Source organism: Fukomys damarensis, unplaced genomic scaffold (genome assembly GCF_012274545.1).
Source record: "Fukomys damarensis isolate Sample0158 unplaced genomic scaffold, DMR_v1.0_HiC HiC_scaffold_14, whole genome shotgun sequence".
In the NCBI taxonomy this organism is placed as follows: domain Eukaryota; kingdom Metazoa; phylum Chordata; class Mammalia; order Rodentia; family Bathyergidae; genus Fukomys; species Fukomys damarensis.
In genome coordinates, this window is record NW_022900926.1 from 52,778,417 (window position 1) to 52,799,055 (window position 20,639).

The 20,639-nt window shown below is 36.4% G+C and overlaps 1 protein-coding gene across 1 annotated transcript; it reads right to left on the reverse strand.

The window, feature by feature from the left end:
- Nucleotides 1–2,758: 2,758 nt before the first annotated feature.
- Akirin2 (akirin 2) lies at nt 2,759–20,633 on the reverse strand. Its single transcript, XM_010633264.3, has 5 exons — nt 20,237–20,633; nt 7,809–7,952; nt 4,879–5,028; nt 3,638–3,709; nt 2,759–3,403 (listed from the first exon to the last, which is right to left on the reverse strand). Exons 1-5 carry the CDS (start codon nt 20,469–20,471, stop codon nt 3,393–3,395), a joined length of 612 nt encoding a protein of 203 aa, XP_010631566.1. The 5' UTR covers nt 20,472–20,633; the 3' UTR covers nt 2,759–3,392.
- Between the last annotated feature and the right edge of the window lie 6 nt (nt 20,634–20,639).

The following is a 20,639-nucleotide window of genomic DNA, read 5'->3' on the forward strand; positions in this document are numbered from 1 at the left end:
CCAGTAAAAGATAAGCCACCTGAAGAGTTTCCAAGTCAAAGGCTGTTTCTGGTTAAAATTAACAATTTAGAAATCTTTGGTGACATTAGTAAGAGTAGTAGAACAATCAAAGTCCAGTAGGCATCACCTATCAGAAGACCTAATCACATGTCCAAACTTAACAATCCTGGGAAAACCATAAATGGTATGTGACATGGAGACCACTAGCATCACTTTGAATTTTGTATTCTCTAAAAGTTTAATCTGAAAATTAAGCCGTTAGACCTCACTTCTAGTTCATAGGAAGTTCAAAATGATAGCAAAGAAATGTTCAACCAGACAAATGGGAAAATATAAGTACAGATGATGTTAAAAGGGAAATATTTTTCAGACGATGTTAAATTAGGGAAGTATTTTTAAGTGGGATAATGGTATTGAGCTTATCAAGTATATAATTCTTAGGAGATACATGTTTAATAACTGTTCAGTTTAAGTGGATCACTTATCAAGTATATAATTCTTAGGAGATACATGTTTAATAACTGTTCAGTTTAAGTGGATCATTAGGAAGACTCTTCCAACTTTTCCATATATGAATTTTTTCCTAAAACAAGTTGGTGGAATATTTGGGGTATATGATTAAAAGATGTTTAGAAAATTCTTGTAAATTCTTGTAAAAGGGTAGTTGTAAAGTAAGAGTAATAGTTGAAGGAGGGACATAGAATCAAATTTTAGATTTTTTTACCATACTCAAGATTGAACCTGGGGCTTCACCATGTTAAGCAAGCACTTCACTATTGATCTACATCCCAAACTCCTTCCCCTAAAATTACCCAAGGTGGCCTTGAACTTATGATACTCCTACCTCAGCTTCTGCCAGGCCTGGCCACAAAAGGTTTTAGTAACACATTCATTGTGCGTGTAGGGATGGTAAAGTAGAAGAAAAAAAAAAGGAAAGGACGCTGGACAGACTGCTGGAACAAATAAGAGTGAAGAACAGATAAGGACAGAATTCTGTGCTAGCAGAATATTCGTTTAACAGTAATTAAGGAAGCAACCAGAGACAAAGTCAGCTGTTTCCAAACCCTAATTGCGTAGATCACCTAGGAGCATATTATATAGTTAAGTCTTCCTTGTGCCCCCACCCCAATCATCTAAAGCAGTTTCTAGGGGTGGAGCCTAAAAATCTTTTAATTCTCTAATATTGCTTAGTCTGTTTAGAAATAATTTTCTTCAGGGGCATATCAGTCTCTTGATATTTTAAACCTCCTGTTTATTTTACATCACTTAACTTTTCCTCAGCAGTACACAGAATTGTACCTAACTACACATACCCTTGTTAATCCAAGATTTACTGAACAAACTACAATTAATTATACCACATCAGAACTGCCTTTTACTAAAAATTAAGATGACTGTCAGTAACTGATTTCTGTGGATATCTATTAACAGCAATTCTGGGAATTGTTGGGAATTTAGAATCCCTATGTAGCAAATACAATCTTTGTACAGATAGCATATATGGTTGGTATTTAGAACAGTTACCAAGTCCATCTAATTGTAGAACAATCTAGGAAATGTGAACATTTATTTTCTGGAATTATCTGACACTGCTTTAAAAAAAAAAGGGCTTTCTGATGAAGTGCCTAAGAATCTACAAAGGAAAGGAAATTCATTTTTTGATTAAAGTTGTTTCTAAAAACCCTGTTACTTACTGCTCCATTTAGCTTCCCATCACTCATTCTTTTAGTGCCTTCCAACTATAAAACCCAGCTCTCACAAATACGCATTTATAGATGTACACATGCTTAACAAGAGTATTTTGTCCTTAACCATAGTTAACAAGAGGAAAACATGTTTATACTTACTCTACTCACAGACCTGTATTTTAACTTACTGCTTGCTTCTCTCAAAAGTGCTATCCCATTAAACTAGTAGTTCTCAACTGGGACCATTTTGACCACTGAGGGACATCTTGGCAATCTGGAGACACTTGGTTGTTACAACTTGTGGGGAGAGGAAGAACTGGCACATAATGTAAGGACCAGAGATGACACTAAACACCCTATAACACACAGATGCAGCCTCCACAACAATGAATGATCCAGCCCAAAGTGCTAATAGTGCTCAGAGTGAGAATCTCTGTACAAAAATATTAAAAGTAGGTAGATACCTTATGGCCACCTTGTGCAATAACCAGTGTTCCTCACCTAAGGTACACAGGAATTAACCTGGCAATCTTGTGAAAATCCCTCACCACTTTGCGAGCTTTTTTTAAATAAAAAATTGGTGAAATACAACCAAAGCTGAAAAAAATGCTTCTTTACTTTCTTCAACTAATTGTAATCAGTTATGATTGTGTATGTCCTGTTACATTTAGGATGTACGTAGTGAGGGAAATAGGCTATTAGAATCCCACTGGAGCTTTTTTTTTTTCCTCTATTATAAGAAAACTGGAAGCCATGCATAGAAAATGCATCAAATTTGCTGAATCATGCTTTCATCAATCAAGTCCCATTAAAAAAGGATTCTACTGATGCCTTTCAAGTAAAATTCCCACAGCTGTTGGAACTATTATGTAACATACTATTGTGTAGTAAAAAAACCATCTGAATCAGACCTCAGTTTGCAAGTAGCACTCAAGTCTTTAAAATCTTACCAGAAAATTAACTTCATTAATTCCTGAAAAATGCTTACATTTAAAACACTGGCTTTTATTCAAATACTACTCATCTGTAACATTTAAAAAACAAGCAGAATAGAAGTAAATGTTTTATTCTTCCAACTAAATTCCAGTACTACAAGGGCAGTAAAACAATGATACACTGGAAAAAATGCAGCAATAAACATTTGTTAAAAAGACCGATAGAATAAATAAAACTACCAAAAAATCATATAAACCCATTCTGAAACCCCAAGAAGTCCTGGAATATAGAAATGCCCTCCTCTTTCACTATTTCACAGGAAGCACTGTAGGCTATTTGCTTAATATGGTCCTGGGATTACATTCTAAATTATTAATAACTGGTTACAGTTTGGTGGTAGTGCACAATTAAAATCACACTAACTTCGTCTGAAGTGTCATTCTACAGTTTTATTTACACACCAGTGAAGGGCACGTCTAGAATACCAGTTTATCTTTTTCAAACATATTAATATAAGAAGCCAAATTGTAATGATACAGCAAAATGAGGCCACTGGTATTAATACAGGTAGCAAAGGTCCACATCCAGGTTGTACTGACATCAGGGAAATTTCCAAAACCAGTTGCTGCTGCCTAAGAGTGGTTGTCACTGACGAAAGCTTGAAATAACCTGTATTCACAGGGGTATTGGCATTGCTGTATGTCGTAATTGGGACCTCCTCCAGCAATTCAACAAGGAACAAGGCAGCCAACAAATACAGAAAATGATTCATGAAACATCTGAGAGAAAGAAAAGGAAAAGTTAGTGCCAAATATCTTGAAACCAGATATTCTCAGTATTGCCCATAGGTATTTAAGCAACCCAAAGTAGGCCTTGCAAAGTTTTGTTGCTTAGTACCTCCAGGCTTTTTCTCCATAATTTTCTGTTAAATTCTCTAAAGTATGAACTTAATTATGTTTTCTTGTTAAAAGATGGTCTCGTTTTCAGTTTATAATTCAAGGTCAAATACTTACAACTAGCAGGCTGTTCTCCATATCGTCGCATTATTTGATCATGAGTAAACTTCACAAATGCATCATATTGTTCTACAAAGAAAGGTGTCAGTTACACAACTTCGAAAATACCCATACAGGCAGGGAAACAATAGTAAATAACACTTTTAATCAGTTATATAACCTGGGTAGTAACTTTCAAATGGAGATCACTGAACTTAGAATATAACCTAGGCGCATCCAAATCACATGACCTTATTACATACAGGCTGGACAGGGCTTATTTCCTAATGATTAAAAACAAAGGGTCTTAGTGCATGCCTATAATTTCAGCACTTGAGGCAGGAGGATTGGTGCAAATTCAAGGCCACATTGGGCTACATAGTGCATTCAAGGCCAACCTACACTTCCAAAGCGAGACACTAAAAACAAAGCTTACAATTAAAAAAAAAACAAAAAAAGACTCTGAAAGCTTATTTTAAGTGGGCTATGAATGGTAATTTACTGTGATGAGATGAAATATTTCAACAAGGACGCGATGGAAGTTACCTACCTGTATCTTAATCAGATGTCAGAGAAAAGAACTTATGATCAGGCATGGTAGCACACACCTGTCATCTCAACTGTTCTACTCAGGAGGCTGAGGCCAGACTGGGCAATTTCAAAAGATCTCATCTCAAAATATTAAAAGGAGAAAAGGGGCCGGTAATTTAGCTCAGTGACACCATGCCTGCATTCCAAGTGCAAGGTCCTGAGTTTGATCCCCATAACGATGTGTGTGTAAGGATATAGCTCAATGGTAGAGCCTCCCTGATCCCCAGGGGAGAGGGATTCTGTTGCCTAACATGAACACCCTGATTTAACTCCCTTCAAACTCAAAAACCTTACAATAACTATTTACAGTAAAATAAATCTGTGGACTGAAATTAGAAAACATGATAAAATTATTGCACATAAATTTCACTTACTGCACTAACCAAATTTTTTTATTAAAACCCACAGCTTCATACTCTAAAATAACGCACACAGCACCAACCAATTAGAAACTTCAAATATATACTTGAATGGTAAAGTTCTTGAGCTCTCTAGGGAGGACCACAAGCTACAAGATAAGTGATTTCCTTTATTAAACTGAAATTCTATACGTCTTAGGAAACACTGTGCCATGTACAGGAAGATTAACTGATATAAAGTACATGTGAGAAATAATGAATTTCTTACCATGAGTTTCTGGGGGACTCTAAAATAAACTCATCTCTTACCTGCAAGTTTTGTGCTCAATATTTCTTCATATTCTTCTCGAATTTTCTCCTCACGTTCTTTCAACAAACGTTCACAGATCATCCCAACCTGCCGTAGAGTAAATAAAGGCTGTTCTTTTTTTGATGGTGAGGATGCTGCAGATGAAGTCCCTATGTACAACACGAACAAAAACCACCTGATTTAGAGCCATGATGGAATCTTTTAGCTGAAAAGTTTCATTTTGATTATTGCAATGTTCACATAAAAGCATTCTTTAAATCAAATTTTAGCACAGGTTTTCTCATTCTTATAACAGGTTTCAAGTAAGTGTATCTGCTTATGACTAGAAAAACATAAGACATCATCAAGTATATAAGGCAAAGTCTATCTAAGAGATTTTCAAATAAAACTTCAAAATTTACAACAATGGGCCCAATTATAAACCTCATTTCCATTCTAGCAATACCTTACCACAAAGTGTTTTAGTGACTAGTTTGCAAATGTTCCTACAAAAGAAAGACCATCTGGTATAAAGCTTAATTTTATTTACTATCAGAATAACATGATTATCCTGTGAAAACACACTACTTAAATGAAGCTATTCAGTAGATGTCTAAACTCATAAAAAGGGATTATTCCACCATACTCCTCTCAATTTCTAGAACCTGTAATTTTTAAAGCCATTTCCATTCATTAAAAAAGAGAAAAACAAACTTCTCATTGACACAATAAAACCTTTGTTTACCAAAAAAAGAAAAAGACAAAGTATGGCATAAACTTTTTTCTTTTTCCTTATTGAGTTTATTGTTACATTTTAGGTATACAGTACAGTTACATTCATTATTGGGATCTTGTACCTTTACATGACAGGTCTTGGTTCACATTTTTTCCCCTTGTCCCTGCCCTCCCTTCACCCCCTCCTCCCCTGCCTATTTACAAACACTTTATTTCCATTTTTTCTTGGCATAAACTTTAAAAGAGCATTCTGAAATCTACATACTTACCCCCTGCTAATGGAGTATAATTGAGTCTAAAGGTTTTTTAACACAGTAATTGTAATTTCCACTGAGTTGATGTAATTTAATCTACTTTGAAAAGTAAGCTAAAGCACTAAGCTAATACTGATATACTTAAATCTCTAATAACATAGACCTACACTGTTATCACACTAAAGGCCCTAAAGCAACTAAACTCAAAACAGCTATAACATCCATTATGTCAATTTCATCAGTAAATTAGCAAAACTAAACTTTTAAAAGACAATACTATTTTGTAGCAGCAACAATTTTCAAGACACTAAGCATAGATTTGTATTAAGAAAAGCTTTATGGAAGAGCAGAAAGCATCTCTGTACTCACTGAGGAGCAGATATTCACAGAATTTTAGTTCTTTGATTTCAAAGGAGCACTGATTTATACTTTTTCCCTAAGTTTTTGTTTTTAATTCATAATAACTACCAGAAGACCACTTTGTAAAAATAACCCCTCATGATACATATAGACATCATATTAGACATTTAAATTTTATGGTTCAGAGTCCTTAGGTTATTAAGGTAACAGCCTCCTGGCATTATAGGATAATAAAGAAGCTTCAAATAGATTTCTTCAGAAATACATTGCTCTTCAAAGAACACTTACAGCATTTTGGTTTGGTCTTCCAAAAAGCTCCCAACTTCTTAATATGTACCTTTTCACAAACTCAGTATACTACAGCCATCCATTGCAAGAGGGCCACAATACACAGCTGTGTGTTCAACACACATACCAAATACACTCTCATTTGTTATCAATTGTTTCATCTTGCTCTGTATATTTGCCTCGGTACCTATTCCTCTTTTCACTGGCATTTTCAAAAGTACATGGCCAAGACCAATTAACTGCTTATCAGAACTGTATCACAAGGATAAAGTGCACCAGAGCTTCAATAAACTCCTAAACTGCTAAAGGTATCTTTACTTTCACATTCCCAACTTTGTTAAGGCTCCCTGTTAATTGTTCTTTTAAGTAAACTGATAATTGAAATGATAATGTTGGTTTGCAATGAGAAGTCTCCACCTTCATGTTTCTCCCACTTACAGCTGGCCCAGATTGGCAGAGTACTGCACTATTTAGTTCTGAATAGTTTTCATATTTCCTGATTTAATCTGACTCTTTTATGGCTTTGAATATTTCATTCTGTCAGGTTTTCCTATTCCTGTTTAGGGGTAAGAGAAAGAAAGCAACTGCTACCACAAAGAAAAAAAAAAAGTACTTGTGGGGAGTGGTTAGGACCTTTCCACCAAGCTACTCTCACTGGGGGGGGGGGGGGGAACTGGGTCTAAATTGCCCAGGTTGGTCTTAAGCATGCAACTCTCTAGCACCAGCCTCCTACTGTGCTGGAATTACAGGGATGTACCACTGAAAAACTATTTTAATGAGAACTTTGCTAAGGAGCGAACCACTTTTGATGGCTCTTTTATCAGCCAAGGATCTTCAGCTTTCCACTCACTTTAAAAGAAAGTTTATTTGGAAACCGCTTCATCCAGACAAGGTATGAGCAGATAAACAGACAAGTGTGTGAGAGCATGTACACAGAGGTATTTCTGTACATTCTGTAACAGCAGAATTTCTAAATCAAATTGATAGTTAATTTCAAGAAATATATAAAAATGCAGTGTGCAGCCATGCAAGGTACAGCTATACAGTGTATGGTGGTATACGGTTAAGTTTTAAATGGAGGCTACAAATCACAGTACTTATACAATGTCCACTTAGGAGGTGCTATATACAGGTTGTTGCCTTTGGTTAGTGGGAATTCAGGTGATGATTTGTTTACTGTGTACCATATTAAGACACTGTATGTTACATACATTTTTTTAATCTTGAGAAACAGAACTAAGTTACTAGAGATTTTGGAGTACACTTTTCCCACACTGGACATTTCTTTTTACTTTATTAAAGTTGGTTATTACCTGGTGAGGCTGGTCCACTGAGGAGAAATGCATGTGGCTGTGCATCAGAACTACAACCTGGATCTGTCTGTTGGAAACTAGTTTCTAAATGTCTTCTCTTCTGCATGCGTTTATACTCTTGTTTTATGTTGTACAGAATTTGTTCTAAAAGAGGAAAAAAAAAGTCAAAATTTGGCAAGATATAAAGTTACAAGTAGAAAGTTGGCTTTCCAACAATTACCTAATAGGATTCAATCTAACCAAAATAGTCCCTTCAAATAACATACAGAAAACTGACATTCTGGAAGGAATTTCAGCATAAATGGTGTGCTAACTCAGAAATAGCAAGCATATGCATACCACCTGGGATTTAGCTATCCAACAAAATCGTTTTTGAAGTGACTAGCAAAAAGTAATTTAAGAACTTTTCACTCAAAATGATAGTGTGCACTAAAACACTTATTCAGATTCTCAGCCCCAAACTCAAAGCTCATTTATTCTTCAGATACAGATCTATTAAACTAAAAGGCATTTCCAAGCCCTTAAATATTAGGAGAGGATTGTGTACATTCAAGCACACACCAGTGGGAAGTAACAGGTCAACAAAATGACAAAGTAGATAGGAACTAAAATGTCATCATACACAAAATTGTCATAGTCATAAATTTGAGCTCAACAGTACCTCTGTATATTCCAGCATTAAAAGCAAAGCATTCCGAATGGGGGGGTACCCATATGATTGATATGTAAGTCCTACACCACAGCGCAACTGCCTTAACCACTATTAAAATGGGTAAAATCATATCCTGTGTATCATTTAAGCTCCTGTGGATTCACTTCAGAAAGAGTTCTAATTCAAAATAATTACCATTTTGGCCTTTCCAGAAAATCTCTGTCTGAAGTTTCCACTATCCTTCAGACTCTTACTATCCCCACAGCTCCCAAATTAATAGCTTATCCATAAGAAACTACATCCCAAGAAGTTTACTCACCCTAATCTCAAGAAAGATAAACAAAAATGAAAAAGCAGCAAGTAACAAGCAAACAAATTCAAAAGTATAGTGGAGTGTAACACTTATTCTCCAGTGGTGCTTTAAGAATTAAAAACTCAATTGGAGGTTAAGGCTTTAGAACAGTAACAAACCTTTTTGCAACTTAATGCTGATAATTTTCATACTTTTCACTTGTCTCACTTCTCACTTTAATAATTCCCTCAGGAAAATAACTTTTAGGGCTTTTGAGAGGTAAGAATGAAGGGACATAAATCACTCCCTTAAACATTTTTGATACTCCAGGAAGAAAATAGATGCAAAAGATAAATCCAGTCAAAGCAGCATTTATTTTAGTTTTGTCATGTAAACATAACAGTTGATATATACAAATGTGTGGCTTAAATACAAATCACACACTGAGGACCAGGGATTAGTGCAGTGGTTCCACTGCATCCTGCCTACCAGTGCAAGGTCCCTAGAGTTGGATCTCCGGTACCAAAAAAAAAAAAAAAAAAAAAAAAAATGAATGACTAACGTTAGGATAGTTGTATTATATTTACCTGTATTTAGCGTTTTTTTTTTTTTTCTTTTTCAAAATGTTACATTTGTTTAATGTGTTATGTTATGGTCAGTTTCAGTCTTTTTTTGTTTCTGTGAAATAGTTTATAATTTTAAAATGAAGTTACAAATGTGAAATAAAATTACTCTCAAGTGGTAAGTTTATCTTGGGAGTGTTCAGTGCAACATCCTATCCTGTATCAACCAGGACAAGCACAAATATCTTTTTCTTAATAAGAACTCTTCAATATTCTAAAAGATTTAAAGGTAATACTTTGATCTCTAATAGCAAGCTTTACTCATCACTTCCTATTCAAAGCTATTAATAAATATCAAAAGTACCATTCAAAGCATCACAATATTTACTGACAACCAGACACATTAAGATGTACAACCTCAGAGTAATTTCATGTCAACCTTTTGTGTAATCGGCTTACATTTTTGTTCACAACATAGCTATTCTAAGATTTTAGTCTTCCTTTGTTCAATCCACAATCAACAAAAACACAACTAAGATGTAGCAAAAGAATGCTTGTTAACACCCGGCCTGGTGGCACATGCCTGCAATCTCAGCAATAGGGGAGGCTGAGACAGGAGGATTGCTGTGAGTTTGAGGCCTGGATTACATAGCGAGACTATGCCTCAAAACAAAAAACAAAACAAAAGCAAAGAATGTAACAAATATAGGATTAACATATAATATCTTAAGATTTACCTTTGTAAATCTTTATACAGTTTGATATTTATAAACATCACTGACAAGCTAAAGAATTTTACGGAATAATTTACAAATAAGAAAATTTACACATTTAAACATATAAGAGTTCAGACAGTACATACATACACACAGTCTTGGAACCATTATTACCTTCATCACTCAGAAAGTTGCCTCAAGCTCCTCCATAGTTACTTCCACCCACCCACAAACATCACAACCCTCCATTTGCCAATACTCATCTGCTGTTACTATAGTTGGCCTTCCTTATCTGTAGATTCAGCATGTGTCGATTCAAACAGTCACAGAATGAAAATATTTTCTAGAAAGTATACATGTACTGTAAAGGTACATTTTTCTTGTCATTATACCCTAAACCAGTGATGGCAAACCTTTTAGAGCTTCCAATGATAACAGCCTGCTGTGGCACACAGGCCATAGGTTCACCACCACTGCCCTAAGCAACATAGCACAACTATTTACACAGCATTTACATTGTAACAGACATGATTTGGATTCGTGTGCTGCATAAATCAATAATTATTAGTTATATTGCATTGTGTTGTACATGTACACACATACATTTATCCATTCACTTATTAACGGACATTCAGACTGTCTCCAGGTAAGCTTAATTATTAATGTTTAGTACTTGTCTTTGGATGGACATGTTTTCATTTATCCTGGATAAATACCTAAGAATGGGATTAGACTGCCTAATGGCAAGTGAATGGTTTTACTTTGTAAGAAACTGCCAAACCATTTTCCAGAGTGATTTTACCAGTCTGCATTCCTACCAGTATAACTGTACTAGCTTTTCACCTCCCTTATATCCTTGCCAACACTTGATACTGTCAGTTAAAGAGTTAGAGGAATTTTGAATGCTATTGCTTGCACTGCTTTTCATATTAAATATGTCACCTAAGCCACATTGTGCCCTCAATGTTCTAATACTAGGAACATGAGATCAACAACGTCATGCAGTAAACAGTCTGATTTAACCTGGCCAAGATCTCAGCAGCACCAGTTGCAAACAGCTAACTGCAAGCCTCATGCTCAATTTATTTCACTTCAGGAGTATAAACAATTTTGAAGCTGAGAACTCAAGAACTCCGCCAGATTCAGTAGTCTGTAACTCACATCCATAAATGCAATTTAGATATTTGACTGACTTTACTTAGCTACCAGCTGGATAAAGGCTTTCTTTAGTGATGGATTTGTTAGGTTTAAGCTACTTAAATCTAATTGTCTTTTATCAAACTAGGAATTATATGTACATTTACATATGCCAAGACAATGTAACATCTGACATTGGCCAATAATTTACAGTCCATTAAAGTTTATTTCATTGTTATATATTCCAGTTTTAATCATGCAGCCTTCATTTAATATAAAAGTTACCTCATGACAAGCTGCATCACAAATGGTTATATGTCCCTTTTTTTAAATCCTAAAATGTACATTACTCTTTTATATAAAATGCAGCTAAGTGAGAACAGCAGCAAATTCTGACTGACATCATTTTTATTCACAAATTAGTAAATGCCATTATGATTGCTAATAAAATTTGCCTCCTGGGCTGGGGATTTAGTTCAGTGGTTTTGCCACATGCCTTGCAAGCACAAGGTCCCAAGTTCAATCCCCAGTACAAAAAAAACAAAAACAAAAAAATTGCCTCCTTATAGTTGAGACACTAACAAGCCACACTTAACTCCTTTAGAATTTTTTTAAAAAACAAAATAGGTAAATGTGAAAAGAAAAATTTTTTTAGTTTCCATTGATTACTTAAATCCTGGACAGAGTGAGCCCTCACTGGTCAACAAGAAAAATGAGAGAAAACAGTTGTGAGATTAAAAAATAAAAACTCAATAGATTAGAGAGCAAGACAGAGCATCAAGATAGGAAGAAGAGGAAACTAAAACCAACTAACACTGTTTATAAAGACCCACACACGAGTGGGGTGAAGACCCATCTTGTAAACCAGCTATTTTCATAAAAGTTTTCATGGTTTCCTTGAAGGAACTTCAAGGACAAATGTTTTAGCCATAACCTATTTGACTAATGAGCTGATACCATTCTAGATGTTAAAATTAATTATATCCAAGAGACCCAAGATCAGACTTTAACACCAGATAATCCAGGTACAGCTAGTTTAACTTCTACCTGGATTAGCATGAGTCTTTAATATACATGACACAGATGCACATGATCAACCTTAAGGGATTATCTTCAGTACTTTAAAAACGACTGGGGAGCTAGCTGTGGTAGTACACACCTGTAATCCCTGCAGTTGAGGCTAAGGCAGAAGACAGATTGAGTGTTGAGGCCAACCTCAGCTACATAGTAAACCACATATAGAGACCCTGTCTTAAACAATAAGAACTGTCTTAGGTTCTAAATTTTCATTATGTTATATTACATAAGGGGTTCATTTATCTTCTGCAGGTGGAGAGAAAGCGCTATAGTCACTATAAGTTACAAACCCACTTCATATTGATAATTTGTTAGGGCACCCAAAAAAATCTACACACAAATATCGAGCATATTAGGAAACTAGAATTTGCAAACACATTCACAGGCCAAATTGAGCCTGGTTTGGCCTGAATACTTTCTTTAAAAGAAAAAAAAAGTGGAAATTTGTAGCCAGCCCTTAAAAATTGGGTGACTTTCCAGAAAAGGTTAGATTTCTGACTACTCATGAAGAAAACTAGACTACATGGCAAAACTGAACTGAAGACAGAGTGGCTGCTACCTTTTTGGTCTAAGTTCTCAAGTACTGTGCTTACTTCGGCAGCACATAAACTACTAAGTTCTAAAGTACTTCCAGAATGTTAATATACACACAAATCCCTAGAGTTCTTACTAAAACAGATTCTGAGGAATAGAAGTTAAAGACTGAAATTCTCATTAATGCTGCTGCTCTAGCAAAGTTGGAATTTCTAGTCCCCTGCCCAGTTTTCAGTGTTCATATATATTACTTGCCTGTAACTGTGACACACTTAAAAGTCTCTAGCTCTCACTTAAAATAACTACTCCTTTACTGTGGCAATTTTTTAAAAAGTGGTATTATTGGACATACAAGAGAACAGAGAGGAAAGGAAGGTATTAACAATAGGGGTTATCATATGTACAAAAACATATAGCTAGGCTGATCTAAACTGATTTGGCCACCTCACCTAAGTGGCTTTTGTAGTTGTAATTTAGACATACCCTTCCTAAGCAGAAAAATATTCTGTAAATTAACTTGAATGAACCTACTCAGGGAGATTCATTACACACTAATCTATAACCTATATGCACTTTTTAAGAAAAAGAAAATTCATTCATGGTCATTAGGTGAATGATGAGCAAATAAATGCATGCACTTTTCTATCATGACTACTATAAAAGAGGAGTTAAGACCACCTCTCCCACAAAAGGCACTGATTAGAAGCCCATAAACATCTTTTGTTTATCCCATGTCATGTAAATTAGTTGTGAACATTTAAAAATCAACAGAGTACACAAAAATTCTAACTTCTGGTGATAGGGGTCTACTGAGAATATCTGAAAATAACAGGTCCAAATTCCCCATGCTGGAACTAAAAGAAATGATCTCAACTAAAGATAATGTCATCTGTAAGTGGAAACTGAAGTTATGTATGTACTCAGACGACTATTAAGTGAGACAAGCATGGAAGAGTAACTATAACTAAAGAACTTAAATTTAATAGTTGATGAAGCAGAAAGAGCAGCCATAAAAGTGGAGGAAATCAGTGTAATGAGAAAAAAAGAAAACAACTATTATTTCAAATAGGAGGGAGTGTGGTACCATGAATACTCAAAGAAAAGTCAAACTACAGGAACTGACAGGGAATTCACCAGTGATTTGACAAGTTGTCCGAGGCACAAATACATTAGGAGTGACAACCAAAGAAATGCAAGGCAGGACATGTAAAAGCTCTTCTAACATTTTCAAGTGAAGGAATCTATAACACTGCTAGAGGAAAAAAATGATGTTTTAACTTACTTTTTTTTGTACTGGAGATTGAATTCAGAACCTTGCACCTGAGAAGCAGACAGCAAAACCAATGAGCTAAATCCCCGGCCCTAACTTATTTTCTAATGGGAGGCCCAAGCATATTTAAAAGCCAAAAGCAAGATCTGGTTAAGGAGGGAAGGGTGAGGGAAGAGAATAATCAAGAGGATAAGGTTCCTTTGGATAGAAGGAGGATCCTTTCCTTAGCATACAAGGGGGACTTGGACAGCCACAAATGTAGGTGGAATTGGTAATGAAACTGCCATTTGATGGCCTCCACTTTTTTTTTTTCCCTGTCAAATAGAAAGGCGAAGTTATTCATTGAAAGTCAGGACTTCTGGGCCATGTTCAAAGTTCCATGTGAGGGACTGGGGATTTAGCTCAGTGGTTCTGCCTCCTACCTCTCAAGTCCTGAGTTCAATCCCCGGTACCAAAACAAACAAACAAACAAAAAAAGTTCCATTTGAGGCTGACCTATAGTGACCTACATTTCTAGTCCCCACAACTCTTGCAGATACTAGTATCATCATATGCACATTTTTATAGATGAAGAAAATGAGGCTCTGCTTCCCTATCTTCCTTCTGAAAGGTCACATAGTCAACAAGAACGTTTTACTAGTACATTAAAAGTAAGAAATTATTATAAATTGGTAGGCTAGGGTTGCTATATATTGTACAATTGATTACAAAGCAAGCCTCCCAATAATGCACTAATTTCCCCAGGAGGTTATGAATAGTGAGCAACCAGGTTCCTCTGTGCCCTCACAGCAACTAAAATCTCCTGTACTTTTAAAACAATTACACCACTTAGCAAACTTCTTCCAGAGATTATATTTTAGCATTAGGAATATGGCAATTCCCTATAATAGTTAAAAGGCATAGTTCATAGTAATGTTAGGAAAATCAGCTTTCTTCAAATTCCACTGTACATTCTATTCTTCAATTGCAAAGCCAACCTAACACTATCCAACAAAAAAAATTAAAACAGGTATGTTAACATCCAGGTTTATTCATTTGATACTAAAACAACCCAATAGTGGCTGCTATTTTGTCTAATCAGCACAGTATTGGAAACTCAAATGGAAGTGCATAAAGGCTTGAAAAACTGCTTCCAGAGAAGAACTTTAGAGTTTTAAATATTATTAGGAAAAAGAAGGTATACAACCAAGACCTTGAAACTTAAAATTAAGTCGAATCTAACAATTGTATTAAAAAACATTACAACTTGGTAAGATCACAATTTTGAAAAGCACTAGTCCATCTCAGGATGATCTCCTATGACATTTGTGACTGGTAAAAACTAATGACTTAGCCAGGCATGATAGTGCACACCTGTAATCCCAGCAGCTGGGAGAGTGAGGCAGCAGAATCACCATGACTTCAAAGCCACCAGCCTGGGCTAGTCCATTGAAGGCCGCCAGGCTGAAGTAACCCTGTCTCAAAAAAAAAAAATCAAACACACAGATGGATGGACAGACACACACACACACACACACACACGACTTAAAGGTTTTTTAAAAGGAAAAAACAAGTAATTGCACTCCACAACAAACTAAAAGTACATCATGCGATGCTTTTTCTACAGCTAGATGGTTAAATATCACCACCACTATTCATCTACCTTCACAAAGTGTTATACTATAATTCTGATCAACAGACCCAAAGTAAATAACAAATCTGACAAATGAACATACACTAGAATTTTAAATTACCTGCAAGGATTCACTGCTTAGTGAAGCTGCAACATCATGTGAGAAAGAACTCTGAGATTACTTTTCAAACTCCAACTCTCACAGAGCCCATAGAAGCCCTCAAAACTCAAGGAGCTTCCTGGCTAAGTCACTGCTACAAGACAGTTGCTGATTGGTACTATCACTCAAGTGTTTAGAAAGGTGATACATTGAGGTACACTGAGTTCTAAGATACTTAAACTCAGCAATAAAATTAGAGTGGCATCTGCTGATGCCACTAGTTTACACAGGCTTGAATAATTATCTCCCTTTCATCTTTTTGAAAGTCTTCTCAAAGGCAAGAAATTCACTGTGGTTTCATATGCACAGAAAACATTCTGTGCATTAACAGTACCAGGCAGTATTAAAACAAAAGGACTACAAAGATCATATAATTGCTGGTTAATTTCAGTTATGAGTACTTGAAAATACCCACCTCCAATGCCATTACCCAGTTTGATGAACCAACCATCCAAAAGATTCAAACTCAAGTGAGTAATTACACTATATTCTTTTTCCATAAAAGCCATTCAAAAGCTGAAAAAGCTGTTCTTTACACCTCAAATTATGTCTCTTTTACCTCTGATCTCATCATGTTTAGCTTATGTGATCCTGTGCCTGTTAGCCTTCATTTTGTCCACCTTTCAAAAACAAGAAAACTTCAATAATTTATATAACTGCACTGTTTTTAATGGCCACAGTTACAGAATTTTTTTGGCAGTGCTGCATTCTAGGCAAGCACAATACTTCTGAACCACTCCACAAACCAACTCACAGGGTTTTTAATGCAAAATTTATATGTATCTATGAAAAAGCTGCAGGTACATATATTAACCTAAATAAAATTTCTGGTTTAAAATCCATAGTACAAAACCATTTGAAAATCTATTTGCTAAATCCACTGAGAAACTAGAAGCAACTTTAACAGCTACATAAATAACCACAATATTAAACATTTCTGGTTCAATATAAATGACAGTGAGATACTGCCTCCACCAACAGACATCTCATTTGTTTGCCTAGAACCATTTATATTTTATTTAAGTCAGCACCATTAGTAGGCATATATCAATGTCTACTGTACAATCTATGTTCCTGTAAACTTTCCCCCATTCACAAGCTGTAGTTCCCATTTTTAATGGCAAGTTTCCAGCAAATACAATGAATTCTTAACTCTTTAACCCAGTTTCTAAGGCAAGCTAGAGCAATGGTGCCAAACCATAAACAATGTATATTATTAATGTGTCTGACAAACTTACAAAGAGGTTGACATCCACAGATAGCTCTCTTCCCCAGCCCACTAATACTGCTGCAGTTATGAAAACAATGTTGGATTTGACTAAGTCTTGTAAGGCTGTGTAATATTTTGATTTTTTAAAATAATTTCTTCCTTGGATGTTATGGCAATCTTCTGGCAAAATGGTAATATTATAGATGTGTCAAAAAACCAATCAATAAGAATAGAACATTTTATTTTCAACTTGCCAGGATGACTACCAATGCAATTACTACAAGGACTCATTACTCCAAACATATTTAATGCTCCTCTCCCCCCTACCCACTACCTTCAATCATTACCCACTTTCCCTTTACATACTTACGGGCAGTGTCATAAACCCTGCTAACACCCTACATGAAGGTGTTAAAACTTTTCTGTAAAGGACCAAATAGTAAAAATAGGGCTCCAAGGCAATAATAATATCTTAGTATCTGTCACAACTACTCAACTTTGTTATTTAACCTGTAATGGTTAAAAAAAAAAAAAAAAAAAGCACAGCTGTGTTCAAATAAAACTCTTATTTGTGGACATTGAAATTTAAATTTTATGTCATTTTCACATGCCATAATATAATAATTTTCTTTTCCAATCATTTAAAAATGTAAAAAAAAATAAAATTACCAGTCTATACAAAAACACAGCCACAGTTTGTCAACCCTGCCAGAGATTACACTTCTGAATTAGTAACTCAGATCCTCAAACCTGACTATATCCAGGTTTGGAATGTGTTGTGATAAGGGGCCCCTAAAATGCCTAATCTTGCCAATAGGAAAGCAAGCTTGACTTCCCTTCAGTTTAACTAAGCCCCTTTTCACAGTGTTAGGTTGCAACAGTTTGAAAACTAAAATTATTTAAATTATATTCAAATTCATAGCATTCCACAAGAATCTCCATCTTAATTGAGTTAAGCCACCATCCAATTCTTGCTACTTATTGCAGCAGCTAAGGACAGTTTAAGAATCACTACAGTTAAAGTAGAAAGCTAGGTGCCTGGGGAAATTATTTCCAAGTTTGGTCATTGGAAAACTGGGAAGCTCACTGTTACCTGCACAACACTGCTGCGCCCATTATGACCTTATTACAAGGCCACACAAAAACATACCCCAAACTGGTCACATACACACATTACAATGTCATTAAAAATTACAGTAAAAATGTACAATTCTGCAAATCAGAACTTCAGCAATTTTAACTAGTTTTCTCAAGTCCAGTTTTAACACTGTCAAATTAGCTGAGATAGCGAAACTAGTGAGCTCAATAAAAATCCATTAATATGAGCCTTTATGTTCCAGAAAAATGATCAAATTTTCAAAGTGGATGTCAGAAAACCTTGAAAAGCAGAAGTAGCACTACTGAAGGAAAGGAATGCGAGTTTGAATCAGCTAGCTTAAATAGAAGTCATTTTAATACAGTCCACTTACCTGAAATGTGATACCACAAATATATCAAATAGATTGACAAATTCACAAAAGCATCTCATTTCTTTCCAAATAAGCCCATTTAAAGTGACAGAACATATTATAGCTCCCTGTTTTACATTTATGCTACTACTTTAATTACATCCATAGATACTTTAACCCATAGACCTCATACTAAATTAATTCACTACCTCCAATGAAATTTATTGCTGGTCAGTTACAGCTATTTAGAAATGGCCTTATTAGTAGTAAAGTGAAGAACACATGACACCATTTCAATTTTCAAAGATATTCTTTCACTAACAGCAAACTAAAAATGTCAACCACAAGAAATTCATTCCTGATATTAGTTGTCCTTTTTAAATAATGCCTAACACAGAAGACAGTTTAGGTCAGGTCATTAAATAAAATTCTGGGAATTCCTGTGAAAACTTACTACAACTCTAAAGCTTAACATTCTTAAGTTAGATCAAATATTTAATAACAAAAATGGTAGCCTGGGCATTTGAGGTTCTTCCCATGGATTTGGGAAAGGATTTTAAAATGTGACATTACAAAAACAAAACAAAACAAAAACCCTATTTAGTAGGATCAGTTCCAAATTAAAGTTACCAGATATAGAGATATATGCTTGGTATCTTTTTTTTAAGCTAATAAGACATTTAACATAAAGCTAAGAGAAGGCTTTGTCTCAAGGTGTTAGCACCAAAGGGCTCAAACATAAAACCTTTGCATGCTACACACAAAGGAAGCAGATTTACCCTCGAAGTCCACAAAAGCTTATCCTAGGACTGTGCCTAGGGCACACAAAGATTTCAGACTGTATACACACACACACACACACACACACACACACACACACACAATCAACCTGGGCATACGCATGCTTTACAAAGCTGCCAAAGGGCATTCCCCACAGTCACTTTTAGAAAATGTTTCAAGATGAAAAAGCAAGTCTGAAGTCTCTTTGGAGTCTTGAATTGATTCTTAAGACTAGGCTGTTTTCTCCCAAAATACTTTGTTGGGCAGAAAGAAAGCATCTGCAAATAAATGCAACTACTCAGCCCCCATTTTCAATACTACTTGCTTTTCACTAAAAGTTCAAGATTTCTCAAGGTCTAAACATTTAGTGGGATCACATTACAGTACACACAGAAGAGCATTTTCTTTGTTGTTGACCCTGCTAGGGAAACAGGTCTTGACTCAGCCAAAGTGGCGTTCTTGTGGGTGATTAATGACAGGCCTAGATCTCGCCCCAGTGACATCCATCCCCACCCCCCACCCCCTCTATACTAAAATCAGCCATGTCTGAACTGGAGGAGGGGCTGTCGTCTCGCCTCAAACCACCTAGTCCTAGAGTTAATAGCTGCAACCAATCGATTTAAGCCAAAAAATTTGTGATTCGGCTATTTCTTACCTAATTTATGACTATTCCCCTCACATTTCTGATGGGCATCTACTTACTACGGAAACGATTTCAGTGATTCCACTCTAAGAAAAGGATCTTCCTCTTCCCTACAATACCGGCCCCTACCCACCCCATCTCCCAAAACCCGCTCCATGACATCAGCCCATTTCTATTGTGTGTCCGCACCCTGAAGAGATAATGCAATGTGGTCCTCCGACCACTTTGTTAAGAACCAGGGCCACACACAGCACCCCCACTTCCGCGGTCTCATCCCTTACTCCAGATCCCCAATTCAGTTGCCCACCCCGGGGCCCCAAGGGCAGAGTCCCACCTGTGGTGAGGCGGGAGGAGACGTCGCCAAAGGGGGACGGGTCCATTCGGAGATACTTCTGCGGCGAGGCAGCAGAGGCCGAAAAGGAGGCAGCAGTGGTCGCAGCCGCCGACAACGGGGAGGCGGCAGCCGAGGTGGGAGCCGACAATGGCGCACATCGCCTCCTCTTCGGGGACGCCGGGCTCAGCAGTGGGTCGAAATCCAGAGTCCTTTTCAGTGTGGCTCCGCACGCCATGGCCGGGGGCAGCCGAGACACCCGGTTCGGGTGGGGTCAGAGAGGGCGAGGGAAGTGGTTAAGCGCCGGGACGTGAGGAGCGCCGATCCGACGGGCGGGGGAGCCAGGTGGGGTCTTGGGCACCCGGCTGAAGAGCACTGAGCTGCTGCCGCCGCCGCTGCCTCCGCG